At 31.0% G+C, this 18,928-nt stretch overlaps 1 protein-coding gene across 4 annotated transcripts in view; it reads right to left on the bottom strand.

The window, feature by feature from the left end:
* Positions 1–832: 832 nt before the first annotated feature.
* LOC131938583 (ankyrin repeat domain-containing protein 26) overlaps positions 833–18,928 on the bottom strand; it is a 31,609-nt gene continuing 13,513 nt past the window's right edge. For 3 of the 4 annotated variants that reach the window (XM_059296682.1, XM_059296684.1, XM_059296685.1), the window contains 28 exons: positions 18,655–18,836; positions 18,288–18,420; positions 17,833–17,913; positions 17,113–17,211; positions 16,710–16,794; positions 16,311–16,430; positions 15,959–16,036; positions 15,690–15,794; positions 15,111–15,245; positions 13,837–13,916; positions 13,514–13,598; positions 13,357–13,413; positions 12,839–12,958; positions 12,612–12,658; positions 11,681–11,816; positions 10,904–11,092; positions 10,383–10,598; positions 9,474–9,593; positions 8,563–8,634; positions 8,106–8,138; positions 5,447–5,497; positions 5,287–5,360; positions 5,017–5,086; positions 4,493–4,612; positions 2,304–2,489; positions 1,791–1,969; positions 1,294–1,457; positions 833–1,039 (listed from right to left, as the gene is read on the bottom strand). In XM_059296682.1, coding sequence (XP_059152665.1) covers positions 918–1,039; positions 1,294–1,457; positions 1,791–1,969; positions 2,304–2,489; positions 4,493–4,612; positions 5,017–5,086; positions 5,287–5,360; positions 5,447–5,497; positions 8,106–8,138; positions 8,563–8,634; positions 9,474–9,593; positions 10,383–10,598; positions 10,904–11,092; positions 11,681–11,816; positions 12,612–12,658; positions 12,839–12,958; positions 13,357–13,413; positions 13,514–13,598; positions 13,837–13,916; positions 15,111–15,245; positions 15,690–15,794; positions 15,959–16,036; positions 16,311–16,430; positions 16,710–16,794; positions 17,113–17,211; positions 17,833–17,913; positions 18,288–18,420; positions 18,655–18,836 — 3,139 coding nt within the window. In that variant the 3' untranslated portion in view covers positions 833–917. The remainder of the gene's footprint in view (positions 1,040–1,293; positions 1,458–1,790; positions 1,970–2,303; positions 2,490–4,492; positions 4,613–5,016; positions 5,087–5,286; positions 5,361–5,446; positions 5,498–8,105; positions 8,139–8,562; positions 8,635–9,473; positions 9,594–10,382; positions 10,599–10,903; positions 11,093–11,680; positions 11,817–12,611; positions 12,659–12,838; positions 12,959–13,356; positions 13,414–13,513; positions 13,599–13,836; positions 13,917–15,110; positions 15,246–15,689; positions 15,795–15,958; positions 16,037–16,310; positions 16,431–16,709; positions 16,795–17,112; positions 17,212–17,832; positions 17,914–18,287; positions 18,421–18,654; positions 18,837–18,928) is intronic. The other variant, XM_059296686.1, reaches the window with a different exon arrangement.

The raw sequence follows: 18,928 nt of genomic DNA, 5'->3' as shown, positions 1-18,928 counted from the left end.
AAGTTCAAATTGTATTAAAAAAAATAGTATTATCCAATCATTCAGATATTTACAAGTGGTTAATAAAAATAAGTATATATTTGATTCAACTTTAAGAAGACGTACAAGGTGAATATCACTTGTGAAAAATTTGATTAGCAGTTGTAACACATCCTCCAATCAAGAGTATAATTAAGAAATGTGTAAACAGCATGTATATTTGGACGGGTCATTTAAAAATAAATTGAACAAAACAAACATCACCATTAAAAGCAGATCTTAAAACTTGTAAATACAACTGTAACAAAATATATAATATACAAACAAAGCAAAATTATTGTATTTTCACAGAGTAAATTGGATGGAATTTTTGCTAACAGGGATGTTAAGTATTAACACAGTCTCAATGTGTTTTTTTTTTATCACAATCAGAATAATATGGGAAGGGGAGAATGGTGGTTACCTTTAAAGCATAAATCTTATCTCAGAGGACAAAAACGAAATATCGAAATGACAATAAATATGCTTTGAACTACCTGTACCCTTCCACTGCTAATATTAAACAGCGGTTTATTAATTTTCATTATATGCAAGTGCAGGATAATTTTAAAACAGGTGGGGGAAAATTAAAACTAGATAAAATGGCTGAGAAATAAACATGATTGCATGCACATACTATAAATAGTTGCAGCAGTTAAAATCCAAAAACAAAACATTACTAATTGCTAATCTTCAGAAAAAGAGAGGCTTACTTATAACTAAAATGTGTATTTTTTCAGTAGCTTATTTAAAACAACCATTTAGGCTACTTACCGCAATTTTCTAACAGTAACATTACCAAATGGCAGTTTACACAGTTCAATTCTAAAGACCATTATGTTTACTATAAACACAAACAGTGAGGGGAATGCTAAAATGCAGTCAATAAAGAAAAAAAATTATACACAGTATTTGCGTTTCAAAATTTCGATGTAGTCATTGCTGGATTGTGTGAGTGTTGAGGAAAAGAGTGGGACATCTTTGGTTGGAATCATCACTGGTTTCTTGTAATCATGAGGGGCTGTAGATGGACAAGCACAAGAAGCTAATGAGCAAAGTATCATCAACTAGCTGTGGTGGTAGCAAGATCCTTTTTTAAAAAAAAACTAATAATTATATAAGTGAAAATCCAAACTCAAGACTTTCAAGTTAGTGGTCGAACATTCTATCATTTGAAAACACTGCCCTAAAATAACTATATATGCTTATGTTTAAAATGGCTAATGTGGTCAATACATAACAATAAAAAAAAATTAAATTAATTTTTTTTCATACCCGCTTCCAAGTGTTTAGCTATGCTTCGATCCAATTCTGCTTTTATCTTGCTGCTCAGTTCATCGTCATGGAAGCCATTGACTCTGGTGACGTCAAAGCTGTTGTTTCCCACAACACTGCCAATACTGCCTGTTAGCCTGCTATTCCTAAAGTGGCGTTCATTACTGCAGAATGGACATAATCAATAAAGTTCTTAGAAATAATATCTTAATATGATCGTTCTATTCCTAATTCGCTTTTTTCCACTCCAAATGGAGCATGAAGCAACTACAACACCCTCTTAATATAATTAGAAATACATTATATAATTAAAGAAACATTAATGTTTTTTGATAACATTTTTATACTGATTATTAAAGTCAATGTAAAAAGGTAGTAAATGTTAGTGTGAAAAGATGTAAAACTATAAGATATAGCAAATGTCCGGTTGCTTAAAATATCATTCTTCAGCAGAAACTTGATGTAAATAAAGCTAGTTGGGCAAGCAGGCAACTGACCTGAGTTTTGACTTGAGGTTAAAACTCTTCTCAGTGGCCAGTTGTAGCTGGTCACTGATCCTCATCCTCCACTTCATCTCTGATTCATACAGCTCCTTAAACCGCTTCACTTCCATTTCCTTTGTCTCTCTCTGGGCCACGGCTTGTTCAAACTTTATACGTAAATTGTTTATTTCTTCCTGTAGAGCATACAGAAGTTCAATACATTAACCATGTCAATCTATAATTCTCATTCGTTAAATTCTATATCTTTGTGTGTCTAGATTTTGTAATTCTGCATTTGTTCCATAACTTTTAAGTTTTATTATTTATGTTCTTTGAATGTGTTTAATTTAATTTTTATAAAATGCTAGTGGCTACTGTTGTTACCATTATAACATAAAGTTTGTTTTCATTAGAGAAAAGATTTTTTTTTTAAATAGTTAAAACAATATCACTTATTAGCTTATAATAAAGATACACATATTCATTTAATTCTACAATCATCAAGGTAATGTATTTAAATGTAATTACCTCTAGCTTTCTTTTGTCCAAAAGTAAGTTTGCCTCTAAATCTGTTCTAGAGGTGTCAAGTCTGTCCCGAAGATGAGACTGAGAGTCCAAGAATCTATTTACATCCTCCAGCTTGCGGTTCAGCTCCATGCGATATTTAGCTTCAATCTCAGATCTCATGAGGTCAATATTCTGCCCTGAGTGATTCTAAATCCATTTAAATATCAAAACATCTTTATTAATACACATTAAAATATTTTTTCAAAGTGAAACTTTAAATAATAGTTTGTATAAATCCTTTTGTAGTTTTGCTAATTTGCCTAGTAGGTTATTGAAATAGTATTCATGTAATATTTTATCTTATACAGTGCTGTATTTTAAAACCTCAAATATGAATTTGTTTTTCACTTGATGAAAACTTGGTAAATAACACAATTTATTTTGTTGTCTTTTCAGTAAAAGTTGAATTTTTCTAATTTTGAAATAAATTGTTAAAATAATTTTTTCAAGCCATATTAAATCATGTGCACACTGATTTAAAAAAAAAGAAATAAAGGTTTTCTCTCAAATTAATAAAACAATTGCTTTCAACTCTTGCAGTCAACTATTGCAACTTGAGCAAAGAAAATTTTAGATTAAAAATGGAAAAAAAATAATTAAACTAGTGGATTATTTGTACACAACTAAAAATGAAACAGCTATATAAAAATGTATTTCTACTGGATTATGGAATAAAATGTAAAGTTTAAATCTGTTCAATATTTTTCCTAACAGTCACCTGTTGAATTATTCTAAATAAATAATGATACTAGAGCTAGTAAAAAAAAAATTAAACAACAATAACATCAGTAAGAGTGCTAAGTAAACTATTCTAAAAAAATCATACTCATAAGCAAGGAATTACAACATAAAAGATTTTCTGTGTGTTTTTAATCAGTGCATTTTCTAAGCAGACTGACAATAATGTTTTAGAGTAGAAAACTAACATTCAGTAATACTAGTGCTTAAATACTTAGGCCCTATTTATATAGTGTTTTGGACACGTGACCTAGGGATGCATGTGAGCACTCCGTTTTGTTGCTTTATAAATGATAAAGTTTATGTATGAATCTATTGTATCTTGAAATTAAATTACATTTTTTTTTTTAAATGAGCAAATGTGTATACATTTAACAATGATTTCAGAAAAACCCTTCAGCTTAATTTTATGAAATGTTTGTTAGCTTTCTACTAGATATATTCTCATGAATAGTACTAGCTATGTGTTTCCATACATTACATTTTTTTTAAAAATCAGATAACTTGACTTTCAAATGACGGAATGAAAATAAAAAAATAGTTTTCTAGTTACAACATAGAAAAGAAAAAAAGCTCTATTTGAAAAATAATCATTACTAATGAGATGTCTATAGACAGCTTTGATAAATGATGTTATGCATTTAACTAAATGACTTAATAGTCAAACCACACTACACAGCCCCCTACCTATTTCATGTCACTGAATTAACAAGGATTTTTATCATCACTTATCTAGCAACACTGACAACTTAATAGAAAAAGTTTTTTTTTTTTTCTAGCTTTTATTGTTTGCACAAAAATATCATGGATGAAATTTGAACTATCTGCCGTTACTATTTTGGTGGACAGACTTTTACACAATTGTAACTTAACTTTTAAGTTTAAGTGATTTGATAAAGTACAGGGCAGACCTTGACACAATATTGTAACTTAACTTTTAAGTGATTTGATAAAGTACAGGGAAAGGGCGGGACTAAACCCAGTAGAAAATGAAATCCAGAAAGAGAGGAGAAAACTGGCAACTAGTATTACCAGACAAGGCATATCATTGAATTCACAAGGATCTAGAAAAAGTGGGAGACCTAAAATCACTTAGCCAGAGAAATTAAAATCGATAGGAATATTACTGAAGAGAGCTAGAAATAATAGAAAAAATAGTATAAGACAGAAGTTCTAAATGACCTTTGCATAGAAAAAGAAAATATCACTTTTTCTAAGACCAACCTTCCCCCATCACAAGCCTATTGATATTTCCAACCGCAAACATGTAACATCTTTTATAAGGCTGCCAATCACTAACAAATATTGCTTTATGAAATAAGGATTGAAAATAAAGAAAAAAAATACAACAACAGGTATTCTAACTAACTAACAAGCTCTGCTACTAAAGCTGTCTTGTGTGCCTGGGGTACCTGCTGAGGTTCACTGCTAGAAAACTGCTGACGAGGTGTGGAAACAAATGTTTCTTTATTATTGACTTCTTGACGAAAGTCTGCGTACTGAGAATCTGACTGAGCAAGCCTTCCAGAATCCTAATAAACAGGTTACTCATAAAAACACATCTAAAATCTTGTTTTACCAAATCCAATTAATTTTTCAGACATGCATTATTGCCACATAAAAATGTCCATAAATAATTCATGAAAATATGATTGAAAGTTCATTGCAATTTTACAATTTATCAAAATATTTTTTAAAAAAGACCAAACGAAATGTAAAAAATCATGGTAAGTTAAATGTAGTAAAATAGATCATTAAATCCGTTTAAATATAAAATTGTTGGTACAATGGCTGCAAAAGCAACCTTGTATATTTTAAGAGCTTTTACTTTTAAGGAGTAAACATACTTGAAAATTTTAGCAGTTATGGAGGTCACTATCACTTTTTTCATAAAACAACAAATGTAATTAAAATCAAACAAAATTCAGCTACTTGCCTTAATTTTGGTCTTTGCTGACTTGAGATGCATTTTTAGAGTGTTGATATCTTTCTGAAGTTGGTGATTTCTAAAGGACCAAATTTCATAGCATTACATTCTTATTTTACTTTCCAATATCTTATTTTGAATGCAGGTATTTAAAACATTTGAAACAATATCAAACGCTTCATTTTAAATGTTATTCTTTTAATACCATCAAGTAAGTTAAACATAATGTGAAACTTATAAATTTTGTTTCAATTTCATATGGCAGAAAGCTGAACTTACTTTTCCTTTTCAACCTCAAGTCTTTCCTCTAAAGATCTTCTTTCCTCTTCTGCCATCTTTGCCCTAAATGATTCCTTACATAAAAAGGGTCAAATAATTAATATTTTATTTTGTTGTTAACAATGTTTATCATATTAAGCAATACAATTTTCAAACTTACCTCTCCAAGCTTTGACTCGGAGGAATTTTTATTTCTTTCTAGGTCAGCTATCTGTAATATTATATTTAGTCTATCAACATTTTTGGTCACTGAATCTTAAACATCCTCTAAAATATCAAAAAGAGTGTACAATCACCCTATATTATGTTAAATACTGGTAAGTTAAATTGTTTTATAAATTTATATTGGTATTAGTAATTTAGTATTTAAGCAAAACATATCAACATCATGCCAAATGCTGCATCAAGTTAGGTTAAAATTGTGGGAAAAAAAACAACAGAAGAACTGGGTATCTTCAAATAACTGAGCTTTTTAAAATGTGGAAGTTTTTATTAACATCCCATATTTATAAAGAGTTTCAAAAACAGAACATAATGTTTTATTCTTTGTTTTTTCTTAACAGACAAAATTTGGGATAGCATTTACAAAAAAAAACAACAAAAAAAAAAACATCTTGCCAATATTATTAAATCAGTCTTTAAATTAAAATCTGACCAGAATTTTTTTAAAGTACCAAGGCTAGTTAATCATGAAAGCTGTCAATGTAAGGTTATTTCAAAACAATTCACTAACTTTTTTATAAAAGCGAGTATAACTATAACTCAGTCTTCTCCAATGTGCCAGTCACCCACATCAAGCAGTCTGATTTAATGTGAAATGAGATATGTGTACTGGTTACACATTGTATCTCATGTACTTTACACAATGAGCTGGCTAACACAACCATTTTGTTATGTTATCTTTATATTGTCCACAATCACATTTCATACATTGCAGTCATGCTTTTTATATGTTCTACTAATAAATGTAGCACTACTAAAACTGAAAAACTGGTTATGTGAAAATTTGAAATTGTAAAGCAATAGCAGTCATATATTTTGGTCAATCTATTGGGCTTCTAGGCTTGAAGATTCAATGGCTATTATAGAATAATTAAATGTGAATACAATAAAAAAAGTGAGCTAGTCTTAGAATAAAATAAAACATTTCTATATGATGTTTTTGGAAAGGATCATTTTAAGAAAAATAACAGTTTTGGAGTTATGCAGGTAAAAACAAATATTTTCTTAGTCTGCAGAAAATGTGTAGCCTATCTATATATATAATTCTCTTCTGGGAGCCGTTAGAAAACAAGCTGCAAGCGCGCCTTACAGTCCCCTCTCTTCCTATCTATCGCTACCACCCCCCACACCCTCACATGGTCTGGTGAGCTGTGGTTCACGCTGTTTACATTTTACAATCATAGAGACGGGTTTGGTGACGGCTATTAGGGGCAGATAATTTAGTTTGAAACTATTTTAAACTTAGAGGAGGTAACTAAGAGGAGGCTGCTTTCACGTGGGGGGGGGGGGGGAGGGGGGTTTAGTGTTTTTAAGCAAATATTTTCAGTGGCAGCATTGGTACTGTCTAATTCACAAATTATAAATTACTGAAAAGTAGAAGAAAAAAAAACAATTAAATAGCGGCGTATGATACGCAGCGGGTCGGCTCGTATAGTAATAATGGCACAGCTCAGATAATATGAAGAGATTAAATTTTGCACAAGTGAATAAAATATATACATATGCGGGTGAAGGCAAGAGAGAGAAAATATTTGGTTATTCCTAAACAAATTTGTACAAACAGGATTGGATTTAGTTTAAAAACAAAAGAGCTCTTAAAAATATATACACTCTGATTTCAAATAGCTTTAATCATCATAGACATCAGATGAAGCTGATTTCCTGCTTGTGAAAATACAAAACAAAGTTACTAGAAACAAGAGAGAAGGTGAGTAAAACCAACACTTTGGTGCATGCTTGTCATGCTTACATCCAGCGAAGAGCAACTAAAACCAACAGTCTTGTGAATGCTTTTCATGCTTACACCCAGTGAAGAGCAACTAAAACCAACAGTCTTGTGAATGCTTTTCATGCTTACACCCAGTGAAGAGCAACTAAAACCAACAGTTTTGTGATTGCTTGTCATGCGGACTCACCCTTAACCCTAACTTTGAGCGTGATTTAAGCTCAATGTCATACAAAGATTTGTTTTCTCGTGCCTCAGACTCGTACAAGACACGAGCTGCTGTCTCCTCCTGAAGGATATGTAACATGTATAGAGAGAAATGTTAAAATGAAAGTAAAGCAGAGTTTTTTGCTGGTAGATGATCAGAAAAGTAAGATCACAGCATTCCAAACCTATAACTATAAGCCAAAAAAAAACACAAAAAAAAAACAACCCACATTTATTTTCACTGCATAGTAAAAGTAAAGACATTTGATGAGACAAAGATACGGGTTCTTTGCAAAACTTCAAGATAACATGTTGAACGCAGCATGTGTTATACTAAACATAAAAATATATTTTGGATGACCTAGTTGTTGATTTTAACAGAAATGTATTTACAAGGCTACATTGCATTGCTAAGAGATAAGAATAAAGATATTTAATACAAATTTAAATTTTAAACAATAACTTTAAAAATTTATAATTAGTAAAAAGCGTAATATAAAAGGTTAGCTATAGTATAAGGTAAGTTTCAGCAAAAAAGAGGGAAAAAAAGAAACGTAGCTACTGGCTATTATAACCCACTCGCATACAGAAAATACTTTTCTAGCAGTCAAAAAAATCAGTGAAATAAAAATTAATAATTTTGCTACACTGCAGGGAAACTCACATCAAGTCTAGTATCTTCATATCCATTTTCTGACTGAAAAAGTAAATCTTTCTATTTAAAAAAAAATTCTGTAAAATGTCACACAGTTTTTTCTTTATTAGAGTTTCAGTTTTTGTGTGAAATGTTTTACTAAATTAATTTTATTAAAGGGTTGAATATAAAACCTTTGTTTTATATTTTAAGAAAACTAGGGTTTTATACCAAAGTAAGAGCATACCTTGAATATTATTGACTTTATTAATTTTATAAACATAATTATTATTGCTATTATACTTAATTAATAACACTAAATTAAAATGTTGAAAATTGTATTATACTAATGTGTTGTACCGAAACAGGACAATCTAACATTGATGCAAGAAAGAATTTTCTTTTACTGTAAATGAAATACAGAAGTGGTAAAAAAATATAAATTGAAGGAATCTGGGAGAGGTGGTTAAAAAATGTTTCTACTTACACCAAGTCTATCTTCTAAATGGGCAGACGTAGTCTTCAGGTTGGCACAGAGAGCTTCAAGGCTGCTTCTCACCTGCACCAAAGTATACAGTTCACACTTTGTATTCATTCATAAAACAGTTTTTATACAATAATGGTTCAGGGTTGATACAGTTTTTATACAAGCATGGTACGTCTTTCTTACAGTTTTTGTTCATTCATAGTACAGGGTTGTTACAGTTTTTATACAATCATAGTACTATGATACAAAGTATACAGTTCAGACTTTGTATTCATTCATAATACAGTTTTTATACAATAATGGTTCAGGGTTGATACAGTTTTTATACAAGCATGGTACATCTTTCTTACAGTTTTTGTTCATTCATAGTGCAGGGTTGTTACAGTTTTTATACAATCATAGTACGGTTTTCATACAGCTTGTATTCATTCATAGTTCAAGGTTGATACAGTTTTTATACAATCATAGTACGGCTTTCATACAGTTTGTATTCATTCATAGTTCAAGGTTGATACAGTATTTATACATTTATGGTATGGCTTTCTTACAGTTTGTATTCATTCATGGTACAGCTTTCATAGTTTGTATTCATTTATAATTATTTAGTACAGGGTTGATACAATTTCAAATTTAAAACATTTACAAGTTAATGTATCAAATTAATGTTATTCACACTTAATATAAACAGGTTGGTAACTGTACACACTTTATACAGATATAACATATTTACACACTTCAATTGTTCACATTTCATACAAACTGGTTGGATTAACTGTAAACACTTCCTACAGATACAACTTCTTATGTACACACTTTTTCATATTTAACAGGTTTGCTTTGTGCATGCACACTTTACATATTCACACTTCACACAAAAAAAACAAGGTAACTCCATGTGTTGCTATGCCAACCTTTTGAGAATCCATGAGATCCTGATTCAACATGTCAGCCCTCTGTTTCTCATACTTGAGCTCAGCTTCTAGTCTAGCATTCTCTATCTGCAACTGTTGGATGTTTTCATCCATCTGAGACTGAAAACAAAAGATGAAATAAGCAACTGTGATCAAGGAGTTACCTCACCTATCTTGTTAATTCAACTACACAGAAATCCTTGCTAAATATAGCACTAATCCAGTGTCATCTCAAGGCTATAAATTCATTGCTTATGGCCTCTTTTTGAAGTTGTTAAAGATGATATTATGGGATGGTTGAGTGTTAGGGCCCACTACTACTAACCTACAAATCTTTTTTTGAGTTTGTTATTTTTCATCTGTATAAAATATAAATATCTGTAACAGCTTGCAGGAGTGAATCAAGGACAGCTACTGTTATTTTAAAATAAGTTCTCAGCAGAAAATAAGAAACAATTAACAACTCAATGAAACTGACCTTTGCTTTGCAACCCTCCAACTTTCAACTTAGCTTTGCTTTGACCACATGATTAGACTTTGCAACCCTCCACCATTCAACTGACCTTTAAATTGACTAGAAGATTAAATTTCACAACCCACCATCAAACAACTAACCTTTGATGACCACAAGATTAGATTTCATAACCTTCCACCATTCAAATGATCTTTGACTTGATTTCACAACACTCAACTATTCAACTGTCCTTTGACTTGACCACAAGATTAGAATTCACACCCCACTACTATTTAACTGACCTTTGACTTGACCACTAGATTAGATTTCACAACCTACCACCATTCAACTAACCTTTGACTTGACCACTAGATTAGATTTCACACCCTCCACCAAACAACTAACCTTTGATGACCACTAGATTAGATTTGACACCCCTCCACCATTTAACTGACCTTTGACTTGACCAGCCCGTGCATGTTGGCCGAGGTGTTGGCCAGCTGCTGACTGCTGAAGAGAGATGTGTGTTCAGCCTTCTCCAGCCTGTCTACTAGCTCAGAGATCCTGGCTTGAGACTCAATCAGCTTGTCATGTGTGGCTTGGTAGCGCTGCTGCAGCTGTTCCACCTCCGACTTCAGCCGTGCCCTGTCCTGCTCAGCTTGTTCCTTGGCCTAAAGTTGTCGATTCGCAAAAATTAAACTTTATTTTACTGTGTTTGAACAAAACAATAAACACTAGCAATTTTTATTTAGTGTTTTAATTTTGTGTTACTAGGCCTTTTATTCATATCATAGCTATTTAACTTCCAGAAATATTTTTAAACTGTGAATCTTTCCCTAAATATAATAGTTAAGAAATTTTTTTTTAAACTTTAATGACTCAGCTTATAAATATTTTCAGATAATCAATTAACATACATTATTTTCCATAAATAGCCTGTGACTTGTAAAGTTTATGAAAAAAATTTTAACCAGACCTTCAGGGTGATGTGAAGAGTGGCTTCTGTCTCTGATGACTTTCTCACTATTGCATTGTGCTCTTCGTTCAGCTTTCTCAAGTCTTGCTCCAGAGTTACTTTCCTTGTTTCTGATCCCCTCACTTCCTCTTTCAGTCTTGCCACCTGTTCAATCAGGTTGCTGTTCTTTTCTTCTAAGCTAGTCTTAGCCTTAAATAAAAACCATTAAGCGCAGTAAAAATAAAATGAATACTGATATACAAAATTAGACATAGAAAAAAAATAGATACATAATTTACAGCAAATAAGTATATTATAAAACAATTTTTTTAACCCAGGAAAATATTCTCGAGTCTTAAAACACTCTCGGCGCAAATATATTCCAAACTATATTTTCAGTGGAAAAGTTGAAGAGGAGGTTTAGTCTTAAAATATACACTGGAAAATTTAGTAAATAATAATAGCAAAGTATAATAGAATTTTTAAATATGAAATCTGCTAATTGGTCGGTAAAACTCAGGTAATTAAATACTATGTAGTAAAAGTGGTCGGCATGGTTGAGTGGTCATGAGTTCAGATCTTGGTTTGGACTTATGACTCTAGGAAGTCCCTGAGTCCACCCTACTACTTTTTTTTAAGTTGGTGGAATATATTGAATAAATGATGATTTATACAAAAATTTAAATATCATATGATAGAATATTTAATAATAAAATCAACTTTACAGGTTGATCGACATTTATATTCATGAAATAAAATGAACTTAGTACAAGTGGGATATTTGTAAATTGTAAGTACCCTGTCACTGTCAGCCCTGAGGTTGGCAAGAATACTGTTGAGTTTCTCATTGGCTTCACCTGACCCACCAGCACTGAGCTTCAGTGTGTCCAGTTGTTGGCGCAGGGACAGGTTTTCATGCTGCTGGTTTGTTAATCTGTAACAGATTTTATATATGTATTTTTATGAGGACAGGTTTTCATGCTGCTGGTTTGTTAATCTGTAACAGATTTTATATATGTATTTTTATGAGGACAGGTTTTCTAGCTGCTGGTTTGTTAATCTGTAACAGATTTTATACATGTATTTTTATGAGGACAGGTTTTCAAGCTGCTGGTTTGTCAATCTACAACAGATTTTATATATGTATTTTTATGAGGACAGGTTTTCAAGCTGCTGGTTTGCTAATCTACAACAGATTTTACAGTTATTTTTATGAGGACAGGTTTTCAAGCTGCTGGTTTGTCAATCTACAACAGATTTTATATATGTATTTTTATGAGGACAGTGTTAAGAATGTGTTAGATAATTATATATAGAAGGTTTTTTAAACATTTGTGTAGGAACCATGGGGGAAGTGACATATGGTAGCTAGAGTTTGGGGGCCCATTCTTTTAAGAATAACTATATACAGACTTTGTATTTAATCGAGTTGAGGTTGTAAGTTATAAAGCATTATTGGTCTCTGCCTAACTCCCATTGCAAAGGACAGTTTTTATACTGCCTGCTAGTTAATCATAAATGATTTTTAAAGTTGAATAGACTAAATTTGTTGTTTCTCAATTTAAGTATCTGGTATCTTAATTCACATTGGTTTACATTTACTAGTACTAAATCATCACTAATAGTTTTTGTCATTTCTGATTCAAATTTTAAAAAAAAAAATTTCCTGTAAACACACTAGCAAATAAAATTGGATTCAGTAGTTGAGTTTCTGTACAACTGTATTTACCTTTCTTGCAAGTTCTCAACCTTAGCCTGGAGTTTTGCCCCTTGTTCCTGTACAAGCCAAAACAAAATTAAACTGCATATTTAATCATTAAAAGAATCACATTTAATGACTTTACAAAATCATACACCGACCCCCAATCTATAAAAAGATAAAAAAATTTAAAGCCTAGATCAACTTTAAACACTAAAAAAATAAATATGATTATAACAAAATTATTTATCCCCCACCTTCTCATGTCTGTAGTTCTGATCGAGTGTGTCATGAACAGATTTCTGTCTTTCTATTTCATGTTTCAGCTGCTGCAGCTGGGCAGTCCTCTCCAGTAAAGATGTATTCGACACATGCAACTGTACAACACAACATCAATACATTACATTTTCAATATCAACACATTATATTTTTAAAAAAATATTTTGTAACTTCTCAAACAGTATTAACTCTTTAAAAAACTAATTGAAGAAGTTACTGACCAACGTTTTATACCTTAAATAATAAAATAAATTTGATGTATGTTAAATCTTAAACAGTTTAATAAAAAAGCTTTAATTTTAATCCTAGTTATAGTTTGGAAGCCTTGTGACAAAGTGAAATTCATCATTAGCTAATTATAACTTTGAATGACCACAATATTTAGAGTATTTTACAATAATTTTAATAAGCACATCTAAACACAGAGAGATAGAATTAATGCTTTTCTAAAAATTCTTAGGTTTACCAAGAAGAATTTTGGTTCAACAGGGATTACCTCATTTTCCATAGAGTTAAACTTGGCCTCTGTAGCATGCAGTCTTTGGTTTAGTAACTTAAAAATATTAAGTTATTAAGTTATTTGAATGCTTTTTTTAAAAATTAGTATTAAAAAATTCCAAGAGGCAAAGTTCATAAAATTATTATTTTCTTACTTGGTTTTCATCTTTCAAACTGGTTACTTCTCCTGTTTTTCTTTCCATCTCTTTTGCCCATACATCTTTTTCTCTTCGATAGTCTCTATAAAAAAAAAGATCAAAATAAATGAATTTTTTTTCTTCAAATTTACATTTATTAAATGGCATTTGACAAGCTTTTTCTACTGAATTGGTTCATCAACCACAACCAAACGTGCCAGTTTATTCTTAAAATGGGGTAATAAAACAATAGACATTGCAAATACAAGTAAATCAAAGGATCAAAATACTTTAAAACCTTTTTTGAATTTATAAACATAGGTTATTATAAGAAAATCTACCTTTCAATCTCATTGCGAGCATTTATAGCCTTGTCCATCTCCTGGTTGGTACTTACAAGTCTGGTCTTGAGAGAATCAATCTAATCAAGAGATAAATATACTATCATAATCTAAATATTGAGGTAATTTCAACATGACAATCAATAAAAGAGGTACCTATATTATTATAGATTTTAAAAAGAGATAAATATACCATTTAAGTATAAAAAAAGAAGTTTCTATATCATTACAAACCAAAAAAAAGCAAACTATAACATTATAATCTAAATAATGAGAAAATAATACCTTAACAATTCAAATGTAGAAAAAACTATAATATGAGTGAAATACAAACTAATGGCTTGATAAAGCAAAGTCAGCAACACTTTAACCCTTTGAGCCCGCCAGGCCAGTAAACCGGCTTCAACATTAGGCATATATGTCCGAAAAGCCGGTTTTCCGGCCCGATGATCTAGCGGAATATTCCTAGCGGCCGGTATACCGTTTAATTAAGTATAATTAGCGGGAGACTGACTAAAACTGCGCATATGTCTTTTGAGTGCGGGATTATGATTCTAAAAATAGATTTTAAGGAACAGTGAAAGTGAAAGTGTTTACATTTCGTAGCAATGCCGCCGAAACGAAAAGCTGAGCTACATCCGTCGACTTCATCACATAAAGTTGGTGCAAAAGATGAAGCAAAAGACAGAAATATCAACAAAAGAAGTAGAATGACTGCATCTTAGGCAATACAACTACTTATTGATTCTGATGACGAAGATAATATTCTTGATCTATACTGTGATGATAGTCACGTTGAATTTGAGACTGAACAATGTGAAATTGAAATTGACAGTGACAATGAAACTGTTCAAGTACGTTCTAATGCACATGGTGCTAAGGGCAAAGACTTTCAGAAACGAAAAAAACTGTTTACTGGTGCAAAACATGCAAAGTTTTTCTTTGCATCGGGTCCGGCAGTGATAACTTTTGAAAGTTATCACACAAAAGTGGACTTCTGGCTATGAACTAGTATGGCCAGGTATCAATAATAACAAAACAATTACTAAATGTAAATTGGTTTCTTCTATGTTCTATCAAAACAATAGTTATGTGTTCGTTTTATATACATTGTTCTGTTCAAGCGTTGTAAAAAAAAAAAAAATTCAGAATCTTGCTGCATTGTTGTTTGATCGCGAGTCTGGATACCAAATTTGGCTTAAGGGTTAAGCTGTCTATATGTATAAAACTGCATTAACCATATGTCATTACATTAGTTTTTATCTTTAAAGTACCTCAGCATCTAGCTTCTCTTTAGTTGCTCTTTCTTTCTCCAGAACTCCATGGGCTGAGCTCAGGTCAGCTCTCAATGAGCTTAACTGCATGTTGTACTGCATCGTTGCATGGGCTAAAGCCTCGTCATTGAGTTTCTGTCATTAATATTTTAGAATTTATTTTAATATTATATATAATGCAAGTAAGATATATAACAACAATTGCATCTCAGAAATAAATAAATAACAGCCAATGTCAAAAGAAAAAAACACTTATATTAGAATTTAAAGTTGTGGAATCAAATAGAAAAAAGATATATTGCAAAATGTTTTTGTATTGGAGCAAAATTCTGCTCAAATTCATTTTCCAATTTTTCATTAGGTAATTCTACTTATATCGTTCTTTCAGAAAAATTAAATTAATATCAGGATAAATCTAAAGCACCAAGTGCAGTTCACTGCATGATAAAACTTTATGTCAAAATATGATCAGGAGAAAACAGAATTAAAAAATCAAATGGTTTACGCATCTGGTTAGAAATTAAGACAAGGTAGTAATAATTATTAGGAGAAAGAAAGGTGGTGTGAAAAATAACTTACAATTTCATTTCTGAGCTCGTCCACTTTATTTTCCAGTTCTTCATTTGTCACCCCCAGAAAGGTGATCTCATCTTTGAACCTTGACCTCTGGCGCTCCATTTCCATCTGAGGAGAAACACTCATTTCTATAACAGGTATTCAGAACAAATAAAATAAACCAGAATCCTTTAGATTGATTAAATATAAATGATTAGCCTGTGTTGACCAACAAAATTCTTTAGTTTTAAACCTGAACTAACTACTGACCAACCTGACCAACATAACATTACCTTCAATGCATAAACTTCTGCCTTGTGTTTGCCTGGATCAGGACTGAACTCACGTGGAGATTCTTCAAGGTCATTCTCCTTAAAAGTTATAAATAAAGTTATAAACAAACTGAAGTAACCGTAACTCAAACTTTCGTAATAATAGAGGAAATTTTAAAATTATCATAACAAATTTTGTTGAAAAAAAAAGTGAAAAAAATATTTTACTAAAAAAATTTACTAATGAAAATAATATTTTACTTAAAAAAAAAATTACTAATCAAGAAACACAATTTTAAGTTATATTTTGTACAAACTAAAATATTTTTTGTTACAACATTAACTGTTGCAAAAAAATTAAAATTGACTTTACCAGAGAGCTCTGGCGCTGTAGAATAAATTTCTGCTGATCCTCATTGATTTGCTCCTGCAGTTGTCTGGCATTGCTCATGTGGTTGACCTGCCTTTGGAGCTCTTCTCTCTCTTCTTCCAGCTATGTGTTAAAAAATTATTTTAAAAATAATTTAATAATTAATTTAATAATTTTTCTCTATGTTTAGAGTTCAAACAATTACAATATACTTTTTCTTTACTTCCAACAATTAGAAACAAATTGTTATCTTTTAATGATAAAATCAGACCATAATAGAAATTATAGTATAAAAAAAACAACTTCAACAGAAAAATAAACAACAAACGACATATATACAAAACAAATGAAAGTGTTGTTTTACAAAGCTAAAAAATACAACAAATAAAAAAAATGACTTACATCCTTAATGGTAGCAGCAGCTGTCCTGTACTCAACCTGCAGATTCCTTACAGCAAGTTCAGCTCTTTGCTTGGCCTCTAATTCACTAATAAAGTAAACAAAGGAAAATATACATACATAAAGATTGAGCTTTAAAAAAAAATTAATTTAATCTGAATAAAAATGTTATGATGGACTTAATATAAGATAATATTTGCAATGAATGGATTATTTTAAAGAAATGCATCTTTAATACAAAAGGGACTAAAGGTATTAAAATAAAATTGAAATGAAGATGCCAAAAAACTGTTCGTATCAATCATTTATTAAACTTTCTGGCACAGTAGATTAGTAAATTTCTTATTATTATTTATATTGAAATAGTACTTTGCCAGTTTTCCCATTTTTATAAATATCTCTTTACCTAGTGTATTGTGTTTCTTTTCTGGAGAGCTGTTCTTTTGTTTTATTGAGTAGCACCTGAGCATTCTTTCTCTTCTCTTCCTCATCTGCCAGGCCATACCTAAAAATTAAATATCCATTAAATTGTGTCCATGCTTGATACAAATTATTAGCTGATGTTTACATTTGGAAAATCTAATAAAATACCCCCACAACTTCAGGCAAACATCAAAGAGAATTTAAATTAAGTTATAATTTATAATAATAGTAATAATAAACTGTATTTTTGTATGTTGACAGTAGTATTCACTCTGACTTTTTAATTAAATTGGTTGTTTGTATTAAATTTAAAATATTTTTTATTAAAAGAAATATAAATATGGTAATACTTAAAATGAAGAAATTGCTATTTATAAAGCAAAAGTTAGGATATGTAGTCAAAGTGTATAAGAAGAATGAGAAACGTTGATATGATTTTGTGATGATGACTCAGTTTATAAATGATAAAATAATTGTTCTTTAAATTTTGTTTGGAATATATTTTCTGTCATGAGTTGCTTTTATTTTTATTAGGAAGATTTAAAAAAAAATTGTCAACAGAGAAGGCATAGAAATGTTCCTTTTTAGGAAAAAATTGGAATATATTTGGAATGTGTAGGCTAGACAATAAATACATGAATCGACCACCAAAGTTACTATACCACAGCAAAGAACAAGAACAATTATGTGAATAAAGCCTTACTCCAGTGAGCGGATCTTTACTTCCAGGTCAAGCTTCTCTTGTTCCAGGTTTGTCTTCAGCTGTGAGATGCTGTCCAATTTCCTGCAAAAGTTTATGATTATAATGCATAGCTTTAACAGTGGGTGTTTTTTTAACACTTAGAAAGTATTAGTAATACTTAAACTAACTGAAAGTAATTTCAACATTAAAAGTAATTGAGTAGATAACAAAAATATTTAATTTTAATTTGTTTGTCAGTAGAATTGAGTAACTTAGACACAAAATAGTTCAATGGCCTACTTGTTCAGTTTATTCTTCTCCATGATTTTGAATTTGTTCACTAGAACAATCTAGTTAACTTAGATAATAAAAAGTTCAAAGGCCTACTTGTTCAGCTCATTGTTTTTTTGTGGCCACTTAATTTGTTCTGTAGAACAATCTAGTTAACTTAGATAATAAAAAGTTCAATGGCCTACTTGTTCAGCTCATTTTTCTCCTTGGTGGCCACTTTTAACTTGTTCTCCAGCACAATCCTGTAGTTCTTCTCCTGCTCCAGCTGACGCCTTGTGTCTCTCACATACTCCTGGACTTTCAGTAAGGAGCTGGGATCTACTCGTAATCAAACGCAAAATATTTACAACTTATGCGAATTAGTTTTCTTATTTATAAGTTTTTTACTGAGTGCATGTCACAGCACACATGACTAACTCAGGTACACTTTTTAATTTAGGCTGCATTATTCCTAATTTCTCCAAAATTAGTTTTTCAACAAATCAAAGTAAAAAAAATTATCTGCTTCACTTTAATGAACTTTATAAAGATAAAAAGATCAAAGGTTCTCACCTCCAATTTGTATATTGGTAAGGATCTCCCTGTCTTTGCCATAGGATGGTGTGCTATGGACCTGATCCTCAAACTCTGTTGATGTGTAACTCAGGGCATCATCATCTAGGGGACCACTGGGCCTGTACAGGCTATGGGAGTTCAGCAGGCCTTGGTAGTACGAGGTGGTTGGTACATTGCCCCTATAGGAACAAAAGTGGATGGAACATGGGACATTACCTCTATAATATCAATATTTAATGGATCATTAACCCTATAATAGGAAAGGTTGATG

Source organism: Physella acuta, unplaced genomic scaffold (assembly GCF_028476545.2).
Source record: "Physella acuta isolate Inbredline_101_S28 unplaced genomic scaffold, ASM2847654v3 ptg000250l, whole genome shotgun sequence".
Lineage (NCBI taxonomy): Eukaryota > Metazoa > Mollusca > Gastropoda > Physidae > Physella > Physella acuta.
Note: the sequence above shows the minus strand (reverse complement) of the source record. Positions and strands in the feature narration are given on the sequence as shown.